This window comes from Lytechinus pictus, chromosome 3 (assembly GCF_037042905.1).
Source record: "Lytechinus pictus isolate F3 Inbred chromosome 3, Lp3.0, whole genome shotgun sequence".
NCBI classification, from domain to species: Eukaryota; Metazoa; Echinodermata; class Echinoidea; order Temnopleuroida; family Toxopneustidae; genus Lytechinus; species Lytechinus pictus.
Window position 1 is genome coordinate 47,745,654 of NC_087247.1, and position 16,703 is coordinate 47,762,356.

The 16,703-nt window shown below is 35.2% G+C and overlaps 1 protein-coding gene across 1 annotated transcript in view; it reads right to left on the reverse strand.

Moving 5' to 3' along the window:
• The window catches only part of LOC129255543 (actin nucleation-promoting factor WASL-like), a 43,269-nt gene extending 29,310 nt beyond the window's left edge, over window positions 1-13,959 (reverse strand). Inside the window, exons 1-4 of the mRNA XM_064095996.1 lie at window positions 13,870-13,959; window positions 7,107-7,235; window positions 5,839-5,925; window positions 1,958-2,057 (exon numbers count right to left, since the gene is read on the reverse strand). Of these exons, the coding sequence (XP_063952066.1) occupies window positions 1,958-2,057; window positions 5,839-5,925; window positions 7,107-7,235; window positions 13,870-13,959 (406 nt within the window). The remainder of the gene's footprint in view (window positions 1-1,957; window positions 2,058-5,838; window positions 5,926-7,106; window positions 7,236-13,869) is intronic.
• Between the last annotated feature and the right edge of the window lie 2,744 nt (window positions 13,960-16,703).

Below are 16,703 nucleotides of genomic sequence, written 5' to 3' on the forward strand. Positions count from 1 at the left end.
GTCAATTTTCAAGCTTATATTTTACATTCTTTCTGAACACAGACATGAATGTAAGGTTCCTGCACCATTTTTATTGGAATTAAAAAAGGTATATTTTAACATTGTAACATTTTACCAATTTATGGCACATGAAAATAATTTTCAGAAAAATCAGTTTCTTATTGTGATTTAGATTATGATTGGAATATTTCTGAATGTTTTTATGTGACCAAAAGTGAAATATAATTAAAATTGAAGTTTTTTTTATGTCACCCTTTATCCTCTATGGTATAACCCTGCCTATGAACCCCTACATGTATAAATGATCAAAATGTAGATCAAAGCCTTGATTGATGACAAAAAATAATTCATTTCAATACTAATTCATATTTTTTACGATCATTTCCCTCCTGTAAAGAAACAGGAGGATGATAGAAATGGTTTAGCATTCCATAAAGTGCTGAGAGACATTTGCGGAATAATGGATCAACAATAAACTACTCCTTTTCCTTATACATCATCATCTCATGTGCTTGTCACTGATTAGCACATCTCCTTACACACCAGGAAATCCAGTCACATGTATAATTAACTGCCATGCAATATCTTTTCCTTAGCTCTGTTTTTCAAGTCTGCCATTTGAGAAAAAATGTTTGTGTAGAAGGAATCGGAATAGAATTACAATGTTTGGCATCACTTCACAAACTGATCTTACTGAAAGACAGGAATGCAGGGGTGTGTATTCAAGATTCTGTAAATATATTATTTTAGAGATATTTTGTATATTTAGAAAAATTGGAACTTACTATAACTTTTTGCTTAACTCCACAATTAAAAACAAAAATATTCCACTGGAACTTGGAACTCTATACAGTGCACACATAAAAAACTATTATTGAAATTTAACCACAAATATGATTAACTAATGACATATCCCTGAAATGCTTAGAATTTTTTTTTCATCAGTTGCTACTCATATATACATTTGAGTGAACAAAACAATTTTATGGAAGGATGTAAAAAAAAGTAACTAGGCACATGGCGGATGGTATCAGAAGTTCAGAGCGTTGGATACATGTATCTGCGCAACATAAATACCTCATATTACAGTTATTGATATTATTCAAAACGATAGTCACATGTCTTGAAAGTCTAAGAAATGATACATCAACCAAATTACAATAATACATAATGTTTTAATTTTCATAATTTTATGACAAAGGTATTCTGACAAGCTGGCTTCCAGACAAATACCATGCCATTTTACAAAGTATTTTATTGTTAACCTTGCTATTGCTATGGTAGACAATCAATGACAATGCAGAAGAGAAGTTGAAAGTGGACACACAACAGAACTTGTTATTATTCCCTGTTATTTTCTTTGATTACACATATTCAACAAGCATATCATGTGTGGAACTCTCCAGATATATTTCAAATTGACATACTGTCTTCCAATTACATGCATGTAATTATTTTTTACTATCTAATACATGAATGAGGCATAATGTGAGATGCATCAAAAAAAGAAGGCAGCCTGTTTGTGTGTTCATATTATAAATTTTTGTCTTGATCAGTGTTAATATGAAAATGCCCAAGGATGCAAAAATATATCCAACTATAAAATGTTGTTCAAAATAGCCTTCTTAAACTCATCTCTAACTCAAATAAAGATTCCACAAACTTTTTGAATCCCTATCCTTGTCACCATGCTACATACAGAAATACGATTTTAAATAAAATGCTGTCATAGAATCATGATTGAGATCTGTTATGTTCAAATGATGCACAGAATCACATTAAAAAACACAATTTTTTATGCATTATTCATTGTGTCTTCTAAGACATATTCCCTGAACCGATTAAAAATAATTTGAACAAAACCATTAAAAAAAGAGGCCACTTTAATGCAACTAAAAAGTCCTGCGGGTAATTTTTCAAACAGCCTGATCAAAACCAAATTTTGGATTAAACTTACCTTGTCTCCTTTGCTGTCTACGTTGGATCTTGTCATTAATCACCCGCTTAAAACCACTGGCCTCAACCTCATCTGCAAAGTTCAACCCGGCCCAACAATGCTATGGAAACACAAATACAGTGTGAGGATTGACAAATAAAGATACAAGAATTAAAACATTGAAATATTGATGGTGTTTACTCAATTCTAGAATATATATATGGGTTCCATACAGATTTATACAGAAGCAGGAATTAGCTCCAGTGCTGTTCACATAAGGTTATTCCATTAAAAACAAGCACAAAATCTAAAACTATCAGCATTTTTCAAATTACCAGTAATGAGTCGAAATCATTTTGTCTGTAAGGTGGCACAGAGAAACAATCATTCCAAGTACTTTGTGTTGCATCTATCATCTGGTATGCATATTTGTACATTCTGGCATTCATGGAATATGTCACCATAAGCACGGAATAAGCTGCGATATACCAAAAAGTCTTGCAGTACACCAGTTCCTCCAATCCAAGTATTTCCAAGTTTATCCAGGAATAATTTTTAGAATGCACCACCGTGTCATCTGTAAAACATGTCACCACCATGCATCCATGGACAGGGTTTTAAAGGGTGACTCAGGACTTACTGACTTCATACCATACACATGATGCCCCCTCTCTCTCCCTCTCTCTCTCACTCTATCTCTCTCTGACTGTGTTTGTGTCTTTCCCTCCCCATCCCTATGTCACTTACACAAAACAAAGTTCTCTCTCTACCTTGGTCTAATTATCCCTATGCTTCTCCCTCTTGTCCCCTCTATATTTTTTTTAGACACAAACACATTAATTACTTACTCTCCCCCCAACAGCTCTTCCCGATTTGCATGAAAATGACCTCTGCCATTCATTAAAAGTAACAATATCCTGTAGTTTCCCCTTTCCCTCTGTATTGATGAAATATTCACAACTTTCTACACTTTGAATTGGGGAAGAGGGTCAGGGCATATACAAGGAAGTCATTATCAAGGAGAGCCAAGATTATTTTGGCCTGTCCGAACCATCTTACTTCACTAGTCATACATGTACATGTAATTAGATCATCAGTTGAGAGAATTGCCATGCCAATAAAGACAGCAGAATGGGGAAAGGGAAATTAAATGTTTTTAACACTCACATAAAGCTATTAATTAATGCTACTTATTGATTTAAAGTAAAATATGGTACAAGTCTTCCCTGTTAAACCACATGTACCATTGCATTATACCTTATGGATTAAATCATGCTGCAAATTTGTAATAAATTGTCATTTGCTATTGTTAGAATATGTCAAGTATTAATTTGCAACAGACAATATAAAAAAATATTCATATATTCATACAAACTTCACAGACTGATATCAAATGAATCTCATTCAATATGATCAAAATTTAGATTTGTTTTCAATTATTGACTCACTTGATTTTTCTTTCTCCTATATGTTACATTTCTTACTCACATTCCTATACCTTAAATTGAAATTAAAGTGAAATTGGAAATTGAAGAACAATCCCTCCCTACATGTACATTATGATTTATAGCATAGAGTTTCTTGATATTATAACAAATTAGTCTGCTGTTTTATTTTTTTGTACAATCTGCAGTTTTGCCAGTATTCAAATCAATAGCAGAATATATTATAGTTTTCTGAGATGCGAATTAACATCAAACCAAATTTTGCATCAATTTGAATATTTTGGTAATGTACTTCATACAGATTGCTGCAAGCATCAAGTCAATTTGTTGAATTTCATTGAATCTCTTGGGCTGAATTTGATCAACTCTGAGCAAATTTGAATCAACGATTTTCATTAGTTAATATTCTGTTAATAATTAACTAATTGAAGTCACAAAGTGTATCAACTGACCATATATAACATATAGCCTTTAATAGACCAGTTTGGAGTAATAACTCATGGGCAATTTTGGTCAAATTACCTTTCATTTCATTCATTATGATAGGCAGATTTCAAAGCAATATGTAAGCATGCCTTACATAGCAATATACATAAATCGAATAGACCAGGTGACTAGAATAGTGCACCAATAAACGCTCTATGAAGGTATTTGTTGCATTTCTACTTTGAATGCATTAGCATGCTGTTGTAACAATGTACTTGGCCAACTGTACCATTGCTAGTGGATGCATTTTTTTTTGTGGATCTCATGAAAAACACAATTCAAAAGAATATATGAATAATCAAGACATCACAGTCGGTGCTTATCTCATTGAATATTAAACCACAATGTCATTTTAGTACAAATGACCTTCTTCTGATCATGCGCAGATTGGAACTCCAAACTGGCTTATTCAACTAATAGCTCAGAGTCTTTAAAACCACAATAAAAGAATGTACCACACCTAGGTTCATGACAGAAGGGAGGAAATACTGATATATTTACATGTAGGTACAACAGGCGCGTAGCCAGGGGGGGCGGTTGCCCCCCCCAAAAAAAAACGTCCCCAAAAAGAAAAAAAGGGGAAAAAGAGAGCAGAAAAGGAAAAGCGAAGGGAAGAAAGGTAGCTTTGAGGGTTTTTCTTTTTATTCTTTATTTTTTTTCTCAAAAAAGAAACTCCTTCACTCTTGCTTAAAATTTATATATATGAATTTCGCTTCCGCGCTGAGCGCAGTTAAATGACACTATTGCAGTTCTCCTTTGTTTCCCTCACCCTTTCTCTAACCCTGTTTTTCCACCTCAGCTATATGTGTTTCTTGCCAGTTAAAGTTCAAATGTATACGTTAGGGCATGGAATTAAGAGTATAAGGTTAGGCCGAAGTATATGAAGTTATCTTCTTATTTTTCAAATTGATCGCGCAACTTCTGGTCGGGTCGACTCCGGGCGGGTAAAATCTTTTTATCAATTTCTCCTGTCACCTCAATATAGGCAACTTCTCCCGCTTTTCAGCTCATTACTAAACAATCATAATTTGGGGGCAAACAGATTCCTCATAAAAAAAAAAGGGAGGTATAAAATTTGTGTCGTATTAGATAAAAAAGTACAATATTTTTTATCAAATTCTTTTAAACTTCATGTAATTTCTGCACATTCATCTCCTTTCCTGTTTTGCGCCCTCGGTTTGAAATTGACACTTAAGTTTCTTTATTATTCAAAATGAAGCACTTCAGGATATGAGTCAAAGAAATTATACATCATCCTTTTTTTATATAATTCCAATAAATCACAGAAGCTTCAACTTTTTACGCGCTATTTTCCTTGGAATGGAGTTCAATAATCTTAGAAAATCAATTGAATTAGAGCCGATCGGGTATTAGAGATATCTGCATTTGATGAAACGTCCGTCCTTTGAAATTTCAGAGTTTCATTGCTCTGCGCGGGGAGGAATATCTTCCTCCCGGCATATCCCCTTCTTCTCCTCTGTTTTGCGAGTTAAAGATATGCACTGTGATCGCTAAATTGTTTGTAATTAAATCTGATCTTTGCAAGGGAAGCAAACTTATCTTGGGACCCTTTTCTTTGGAAAAAAAAAACGGTAAAACGCTTTAGCTCCCGCGCTTCTCGCCAAGTTATTATTATTTTAATTTCCTCCATTTTATCCCTTTTTTGTGCGTTCACAATCACTTTTTAAAACAAGGTTGAAAATCACGATATAGTCAACTGAATTGGAGCTGATATAGGTAATAGAGACAAGAGAGACGGCTCCTTTTCATTTTAATTTATGAAACACCGAAAGCTTCGCGCGGGAGGGGGAAACCCTGCACTAGGGAGCGCGCGAAGCGCGCTCTGTAAGCGTTGGCACGCTTTGCGTGCATTTACCGCCCCCTCCAAAATGAAATCCTGGCTACGCGGTTGAGGTACAACTAAACCCATTAAGTAGATGGTATAAATAAACTGGTTCAACAAGTACTCACGTCTGTGGCAAACATATGAAAGAAAGACTCCGGAGTATCATATTTAAACTGATTATAGAGTTCCTGTTCCCATAACATCCGTCCACTCTGGAAAAAAAAGGGGGGGGGGGAAACAACAAAAACAAAAAACACGAGTATATAAAAAGGTCCATGAAATAGTATCACAATAAGTCAAAGAAAGTACATTTCATTTTCAAACTAGGGATATTCAAACATTTCTGAAAAATACATTGTATGCTAGCACAAAACAAGAACATTTAATACTTAAAACCTACAATGTACATGTAGCAATTAAATGCATTATTTGACACTGGCATTTTCTATTTTGAAATTTTAATTACTTGCTATGCTTTGAAATGGCTAGAGATTGACTACAAATAATGCAGTATCATACATGTTTAAATACTCCATGCACATCCATTGAGAATGACTGGGATGATTAAACAATCAAACTTACAAAATTCCACATCATTTTGACAAAAATCTGACGAATCAACAGAATTCACAATAGGAATTCTAAGTTACAGAAAACACTACGAAAACTTCCCCACATTACTCAACAATTTTATATGGCTGCATGTTCCCACCAAATCAAATACAAAGTCACTACAAAATAATCATATTATGTACATGTATTGACAGGCACATTCCCATCATGAACATGGAAAGAGCCTCCAAAATTGACCAATATCAGCTTATTATTCCCGGATTTTGATGTTCTAAATATCATTATCCAGTAAATTACCATGTTATTAAATTAATCTATGACCACAAGCACAATGTGGGGCCCCGTCTTACAAATGATTGTGATTGATCCAATCAATTACATATTACGAAAAGCCATCAATGTCATAATTCTCAATCTAGGTGTATATATCGTCTCTTTATGATTTCTCTGAACATACATGTACTATAAAGAGTAATTTAGTATGAAATCCAACCACACAAATTCACAACTATTCAACAATTCAATGAACAGAATGGGTTGGGAAAAATGACTTGTCACACAAGTTTGTCAAGAACATAGTTGTGCAAGATGAATTAAATAAAAACAACAACAGACCAATGGAAAAATTACAATATAATTATACTTTTGAAAATTTTCAAATGAAAAGTAGGATGCTTTACATGTACATGGTAGAAAAATCATTCCTGAACACTTTTGAAAAAATATGCTATCAAAATTGAATTGATCAGCAATAAGTTTAAATTAATTTTGAATAGAAATAGGAAGAAAAATTACACTTTTATTCCTAGAGTTTACTCACTTGCAGGTCAAAAATTCTAATGAAATATGATCGCTTCTCGTTGTCTTTCACAAAGCTGGTCACGCCGCAGTATTTCTTGTTCCAGCCGTTCTCATAGAAGTACACCTGAGCAACTGCAGTAGCAACACTCTGGATAAGGGGACAAAAAGACCAGATGGGTTGAAAATCATGTAAATAATGATATAAAACTGTTTTCCAATGCACCAACTCCAATGAGAGTGACTCATATAAAGCTCAACACACAATGATAAATCACAAGAACATAATAACATTACCTTTTGAAACTAAACTTTAAAACTATTAAAACAATGATACAGAGAAATTTATTTAAAAGGTTTCAGTTATTAGTATGAAAAAAAACCAAAAACACACCAATGTTCACTGTCCTCATCGTAGAAAAAAACTTTGTAGAATTAGAGCTGATTTACATGTACAGTGTACAAGCAAATATCCAATAAAGGCTATGTTTCTATTTAGAATAGGTGATGACTGCACCACTGAAAGTGACTTATGCACTCACAAATCAATTCTAACACTGAATATTGCTCTGTAACAGATAGGACATCTTGTTATTTAGAGTGAAAATATACCCAAACCTAATGATCTGTGTACATTTGACCATGATCTCTATATCCATCTCATATATCCCTCTGGTAATAGTAGGGATCTGCTTTCACTGAAAACAAATATTTTCAACAAGTTCATCAAAGGTCATATTAATGAAAGAAGTTTTAATGTTGCAGAGTTTGCCTCAATGAATGCGTACATAGATAAATGCATGAATCAGGATTTCATGTAAAAAAACAGAACAGAAAAAAAAGAATTCGAGCATCTCTTACAGATCTACATAAAAGTATCAGACCAAAAAGGTTCTAGAGACATATCTCGCTTTATTTGTGACCTTTTTCAATCATGTAGTACAAATCCTACACTGCTTACATACATGAACTCTGCTTACGAAATGTATTCTGTATAACAAAAGGAAGCAACTGTTTTTTTTTTTTCAAACATGACCTTTTTTTAATTTGTGATGTTTTCTCAGTCTCAAATATGGTGGTGGCAAGCATCATCTCAAGGTTGTATTATGAGACAATATTCAAGGTATCATGAGGCTATTCATGACATAATGTCAGGACTAGACAGGTTAATAATTGATCTGTCTAGTCCTGACTTTATAAATGTACATTCTACAGGCTCATGAATCCATATCTGGATTTGGTATAAGAGTATCAAAATACACGTACTTCAACAAATATTTTGAAAAAGTTAATTTGTAAAATAACAGCTATAGAGTGTAATAACATTGTACCATCTCACCATGAAAGGTCCCCAAAGTTCTTATGTACAGTGCATCCCAGAAAAAATGAAACCGAGATTCAATGATTTATCATAACTTAATCACAAATACAATAGACAAGTGACCTACCATTGCGAAGCTTAGAATCTCCTCTTTCATCCGAAATTACTTAGATAATTTTTCATTTACGCATGAGTGAGCAAAAATAATTTGAAGAGGGGATACCAAAATGTCACTTGGCGGGCTGTATCTGGGTTTCAAAACGAAAACCACATTAAAAAAAAATCAATATCTGCTCTTTAATTTGATACCTCAATTACAGAAAATGGTCAAGAAATAACAAAGTTCTGCTTATTTGAAATAAAGCTTGAATTTCAATAATTTCATAAATTGAAGAGGTTTTACAGGCTAGCGTTCAGAGTCACTTGACACTCCGTTTTGTTGACGATCAGCCATGCATTAAGTCTTTTGTTAACCGTGCGATAGTTTCAGTGGGAAACCGGTGAAAACACGTTTATTTAATGAAATTATGGAAATACAAACATTGTTTCGAGGGAACAGAACTTTTTTACTTCTTGACCATTTTCTGTGATTAGATTAAGGTATCAAGTAAAAGAGCAGATATTGAACTTTTTAGGAATGTGATTTTCTTTTTGAAATTCAGATACCCCCCGCCAAATGAGTTTTTGATATCCTTTCTTCAAATTGTTTTTGCACACTCAAGCGTGAATGAGAAATAATCTATTTAATTTCAGATGAAAGAGGAGATTCTAAGCTTTACAATGGTAAGTCAGTTATCTATTGTATTTGTGATTATGATAAATCATCGATAAATGTCGGTTTCGTATTTTGTGGAACGCACTGTACATACAGACCTGGGCTCCTTAACACAAAACAAAGGCTTGCGATGAATTGCAAATATGAAAGAACCACACTGATTTGTTCCTGGTCAGTATTTTAAACCAAATGCATGTGTAACATTGATATTGATTGGTCAGTTCATTTAGCGATTGACCGCTAATCTTTGTGTTACGGAGCCCTGGTGAGTGTTTCAAAAAGCTGATAAGTTATGAATGACTAACACACGACTGGCTGTCCTTTCTTGTGCCAAATCCTTGTGTTTTAGATAGCGCACTTAAAAGCATGCTCTAGTCGTGCATAAAGTTATGCTTAACTTGACCAACATCTTTATGAAAGCTACTTATCATGTTAACACGGCATCAGTCTGTATTAAACTTTTTTATTTAAAACTGATTTATTAAAAAAAGATTTATGAAATGGGACCAAGGTGAATTAATATAATCTCTGTAACTGTACATTTGTAATTTTCTGAAGATGAGTTGTAAATAGGCTTACATGAAGCTCCATATATATTGATTTTTTAAAAATTACTTTAGAGTATGGTATATGGAAACCAGAAGGAGGGAAAAGGAAAAGAGGGAGACCGCATCTAATGGTAAGGAACAATTAAAAGAGACCTTACTGATTGGGACACAACTTGGAACGAAGCAGTCCTCATCGCCCAGGATCGACGCCAGTGGCGGACCCTTGCGGATCAATGGATGGAACGACGTCTAAGGATGGTATATCATTGAAAAGAAAACTGTACTTATTAAAACCAAAATTTGCATAGACAAAACAGCCCATGAAGAAAATTTGAATACCTGGATATTCATTGCAGAACAGGCAAATCTCTAATTGTCTATTCATCTCTTGATTCTAAGACAATGCATCATTTGACTCTGCAATTTGTTTAGTTTTCCCTTTGATCAGATATCCGTAGGAATATGAAAGGACAAAACAAGACATTGTAAAGTACACTCATCACGGTATTACAGACATGAAACATCACAGACTCAAATTCAAAGTAAATTCACAATCCCATGCTAATCCAAAGCAGGAAATAGCCATGAAAAGGAAATCACTGAAGGGCTCTGACATTTAGAAAGTAAGCACTTCAACTATGTCGTCCTTTGGATGACAACTAGTCCATGACATAACATGGAGTAGAATGTTGCTACAATTTCAGATTATCGAAATGTGTGAAATTTTGAAAGAATTTTCAATCACTCAGCATGACTGATCTAAATAGATGATGAATATGAAAAAAAATAAGCGAGAAAAATGGATAAACAGGACCGAGGAGATCAATGTGAAGAGTGAAGACATATTTCTTAAACTGCATTATATCTGTGGGCTATTAAACACACATTCAGACTGTGGTTTAAAAGCATAGGACATTCTTAATAAGTAGGCTTTAATTGTGCAATAACAGGAAATAAATGCTAAAAATAAAAAGTTATGATCACTCCATCTGCTTATAAATCTAACCTACGATTATGCTTATGCAAACTGTCTCGTTGAAAAGATCAGTCAAATCTTATGATACTTAAATTTGAACTTTCCATTCACTATTTCACCTAACTTTAACACACATATCATGTAAACTAAAGATTTAGCAAACCCGATTCAAATTTGCATTATCTGCACCTGTTGTTTCATGATAATGTTATCATTATACATTTAGAAAAAAAAGATAAGGTTTGGTCAAGAGATGGAATTGTGGCATTACAGTGATTGAGAAAATTTTATTATAATTGGTGCATGCTGTAATGTAAAATCATGGAATAATGAGCAGAAATCTTTGGCCCAAATTCACAAAAGTTCTTTTTAAAACCATTGGTTGAACCCATGGTTTATGCAGATTTCATGTATAAATTACGCTTATTTAACATGTTATATTAAAGATTCCAGTGCTGATGCACGCTTTTGTCACAGTGCGCCAAATTGACGCCTGTTGCCATGGTTAAGTATGCTATTTTATCAATGAGTCCACTGTTTGAAGAGTGGACTCATTAATTCAAAACAGTGGACTCATTAATAAAATAGCGTGGATAACCAAGGCAAGAGGCGTCTATTTGGCGTACTGTGACAAAAGCACGTATCAGCATTGGACATTTTTTAGTATGCGGTAAATAAGCGTAATTTATACATGAAATCTGCATAAACCATGGGTTCAACCGATGGTTTCGAAAATCAACTTTGTGAATTCGTGCCTTTATGTTTTGCTGAAAGTCGCACAGGAATGTTGGCGCATAAAAAGAGGAATACTGGACCCTTTCTTACAATATTCTTATTACTCTGTAAACAACATAAGAGGTAGGCATACTTAAAAGATGCCCATAATAATTGTTCTCATGCTTTCCCAAAACTTTGTTTTCTTTTGTTTTTATGTCAATTAGATCATTGTTTTTAATCAGACTGATATTGTGTACATTGCTTTACGTACAAAATGCAGCTCCAGCATCAACAATAATGTTGGACTAATATAGCGTCAAAGCCATTCTGCAGAGTGCTCAAGACAATATTTATAAATCATGAATTATGAAATTAAGGAGAATTGAAAAGAAATGTTTTTAGGTTTTTTGTTTAAGTTTCAGAAGTTAAATCTTTTTTAATAATCTCAGAAAGATCGTTCCATAACTTAGAGGATAAGAGGATAAATGACCCCCCCCCCCCAGATTTGGAAAATTTGGGGGTAACAAGTGAACTTGAAGTGGTGGAACACAAGGATCTAGAAGGGGTGTAGCTTTTAATTAATGAAATGAGGTACTGCAGAGAAGAACCATGTACACAATGGAATGTTAACAACAAAATTAAGACAAAATATGAAGTGGATTCATGAATAATCATGATAATATCATGCCCATGCCATAAGTGCTAACTTTCGTTTTATAAAATGTAGAATTAATTTTTAAAGAAAGAGTTCCTTTTGCAACAGCCACCCACATTTCATCAATATCAACTGACCTAGTATTATCAATTGTATTGTGTATTGTATTTATATCTATAGGCATATCCCGCCACAGGCCTTTGCATTTACATGTAGGGTATATGCCATCTTCTATATACCAAACATGTACATATTCATATTCTACATGACAAACTGATTTTTGTATCAATTTATGTTTACGAAAAATGTAGAAATTTGTGAAACGGAAGAAAATAAATGTTTATTTGAATTTGAATTGAAAACCAACATTCTGAAAGAGGGCAGTTTTTGAAGGGTATAGAGTAAAAAATGGGGCATGGTTATATCTATTTATTATCATATATATAAATAAATATATATATTTTTTTTTTGGGGGGGGGGTTATTATAAAAGAAAATGGAAAAAAAATCATTTTATGATTTTTGTTTTGGTTTGGTGTTTGTTGCATTCTCACTCTTTCTCTATCTCTCTTCCCATATAACTCTGTCTATTACTCTCTTGCTCCTCTGTTGTATACCTGTCAGGAGAGAAGTTTGTGAATTGTTTTAATGCACATAAATACAACAAGTTTTAATTAGAAACAAAACTGAAGGTTGTGATGTTGACTTAATCAAGGAACCTTGAGCATACATGTCCTCCGCCTTCACGATGTACCAGCAAGAAGGTGTTAATGGCTTGGGCATTATATAGGGAGCTACGACAATGTTTTTGTCACTAGATGGCATTGTGAATTTTCTAGTAGTTCTCGTCTTACAGCGAGTATATCTTCTGTTGTAATATTTGTGCAGAATACCACGCTAACAGAATAAAGCCACATGACACAGATTTGTACACACCTAATGACTGTTGCATGAGACTTGTGAGTATGCTACATGTATATGTAGTATAGTGCCAGTTGTTCTCACCCAAGCTGTTTGACTGTGTGGTGTACCAAGCTAATGGAATATAGCCATGTGACAGCTAGATTGTATCTAGGCTAAGCCTTGTGAATACTTGTGACTTTTAGTACTTTGCCAAATTCATATTGGGCTTTTGATTTTCCAATGATATGGCCATGGGTGACATGCATTTCAACAATTTACCAATGATATTGTAACAGTCAAAATCTTATTACTAGATTATTGGCTATCTAATCAGTTGAAAGACCAGGGGGATTTTGGGGGCCATTTATGCCCAGTGGCAGTGGATTTCTACCATAGCTGTGCAGTTTTAGAAATACAACTTGGCGCGGGGACCCTTCCCACGTTAGCCCCAGGATGTCACCACAGTAACCTTGCTGACTAAATAAAGCCAAGGTATGTATTCTTCATCTTCATACCCTAACCCTAATTCTACAAGTGTCGCTATAAGGCGAGCACATAATACGCCTGCCTGTAAAGCGGAAAATGGAGTTATTTGCCAAGCAAAAAAAAAAGTGGAAGGTGGCGACTTCACCTTTGACAGTCTGACCTAAAAGTCAATAGAATTCCTGGGATCCATGCTAGTATCATACACACCAAATTAGATGAGCCTGGGTTAAGTTAAACTAAAGTTATCACGTTTACAAAGACTTCAGAAGGGTAAGATGAAAACATGTCACTGTGACCTTGAACTTTTGACCTCAAAATCAATAGGCTTCTTGTGATCCATAATAGTATCATACACACCACATTATATGAGCCTAGGTTAAGTTAAACTGAAATTATCGCATTTACAAGGACTGCAGCAGGGTAAGGTGAAAACCTGTCAGTGACCTTGACCTTTGACCTTTTGACCTCAAAATTGATAGGCTTCCTGGGATCCATGCTAATATCATACACACCAAACTACATGAGCCTAGGTTAAGTTAAACCATGGACCTATTACGAATGGACATTCAACGATAGCATTTTATGACCACCACCTGTTTCCAGCTGTCAAAATCGCTGTCTAACCTTTAACTTTCTCTTTACGCGGTTTTTACGACGACCGCCCGGGGCGATTGTTTACACAAGCTCCTTTCGGCCATTGATCGTCATCGATCGATCACTGGCCCTCTTTCGACCAAAGACGGTCATGTTTTAGCCCGATTGCCAATAGGGAAAGTCCCTACATTACCTAAAATGCAATGCGCAACTCATCTCCGTTTTTTTAGTACATTATTTTAGGCTGTCTATAATGTGCGATTGTCGTCTGACCATGAAAAAAAATCCCGTTAAATTTCATCAATCCTGTGGAATTTTATGCCCAAATGAAAATCAACTTCTGACCGAAGGTAAGCGCTACTATCGACATCAATACTGTCCGAAAAAGATGCATTTTTAACGTTTTTCCGCACATTTCTCCATCAAATTTCAACTGCTTTTTTGCAGTAGATATACTGATCTGCACGACGATGTCAATGCATTTCATGTGCGGTTGTTTGCGATGTACGTAAAAAATACCTTTATGCACGCCTGTTTTCTTGTTTCTGCAATCATTTTCATAGTGCTAACGTTCGCTGCCGTGCGTTGCTTTTGATAAAGTGAACGAACAACATCGCAATGTGTAGGAGCAGCGTACAATTGATTTCCGCTGTCCATCAGTGATAGCTTGTTTTACGACCGGCTTGATGGGCGTCAGCTGCCAGCGCTCTGTTTATAAAAGGATTAGCGGTGACGGTCTTTGGCCCAAAGGAGGGGATTCGTTGAATGTCCATCGTAATAGGTCCATGGTTAAACTGAAGTTATCGCATTTACAAGGACTGCAGAAGGGTAAGATGAAAACATGTCACTGTGACCTTGGGCTTTGCACTTCAAAATCAATAGGTTTCCTGGGATCCATAATAGTACCATACACACCACAAACCACATTATATGAGCCTAGGTAAAGTTAAACTGAAGTTATCGCATTTACAAGGACTGCAGCAGTGTAAGGTGAAAACCTGTCACTGTGACCTTGACCTCTGACCTTTTGACCAAAAAATTGATAGGCTTCCTGGGATCTATGCTAATATCATACACACCAAACTACATGAGCCTAGGTTAAGTTAAACTGAAGTTATTGCATTTACAAGGACTGCAGAAGGGTAAGATGAAAACATGTCACTGTGACCTTGACCTTTTGACCTCAAAATTGAAAGGCTTCCTGGGATTCATGCTAGTATTATACACATCAAATTATATGAGCCTAGGTTAAGTTAAACTGAAGTTATCGCATTTACAAGGACTGCACAAGGGTAAGATGAAAACATGTCACTATGACCTTGACCTTTGACCTTTTGACCTCAAAATCCATAGGCTTCCTGGGATTCATGCTAGTATTATACACACCAAATCATATGAGCCAAGGTTAAGTTAAACTGAAGTTATCGCATTTACAAGGACTGCACAAGGGTAAGATGAAAACATGTCACTATGACCTTGACCTTTGACCTTTTGACCTCAAAATCCATAGGCTTCCTGGGATTCATGCTAGTATTATACACACCACACTACATGAGCCTAGGTTAAGTTAAACTGGAGTTATCGCGTTTACAAGGAAAAGTTGACGGACGGACACCGAGCATGACCATAATATGTCCCGTCGAGACGGGCGCATAATGAGATCTAAGTATAACTTGGACATAATTAGGCAGTGAGACTTTGCTGTCATAGGTCTAGATTCATGCACTACATGTATGTCTAAATACTTATTCAAATTTCCTTTAAAATACACTTATAACATTGATTAAACCAACTTGATATATTCGTACTATAGGTAACATGCCAAGTATTAAGTCAGTTTTATGTTTCAATGGCTATTGCAAACTCAGGAATAATTTACAAGCCACAAAACTTTAATAATTCAGAGATCTAAACACATCACTACCTTGATAAAAGTTAAGCCCATTGACCACTTTTAAATCAGTCAAACTAACCTCTCATGGTCAGTGTCATCATAGTTTATTCACTTTTTGGTTTTAAGCTAAGACGGATGCCTACATTATGATCTCACCATCCGAAAATACGTATCCCAGTGGATTCGAGAGCATTCTGTTCTCCCTCCGCAAATGGGAGAAAATACGGGAAAGACTCAAGAACATTTGTGGAAGAATTCGTCTCGTTTTGAAATGGTCAAAACCAACCGAATACCCTCTAAAATATTCCTGAATGAATGTGGCCACAACAAATTTCATTTGGGCCACCTTCGGGATGTACCGTATTCGGATGACATTCCGTTGGATTAGGTGAAACATTCAGAGTATTCTGGGCAGATTTGGCCAAATTCGTTCTGATTCAGATCATCATTTAGCTGTAATAGGAGTAACCCGGCCACATTCGGCTCCATTCTTGCCACTATTCGGGTAGCATTTGGCTTTATTCAGGATGGCTAATTGATTCGGGTCAATTCTTGGCAATTCCTGTAATGGGGGGGGGGGGGACTTCCCGAATCAGCTATCAGCATGATCAGAGACTAATAAGTTCTGAATACAGAGAATTCATCTGAATCAGGCAATATTCGGGCAGAATCAGTCCAGATTCATTCGGCTTTGGTGTAACCCTAGGTTAATACAATCATGACGATACCATTTTCAAGTGACCAAAATATT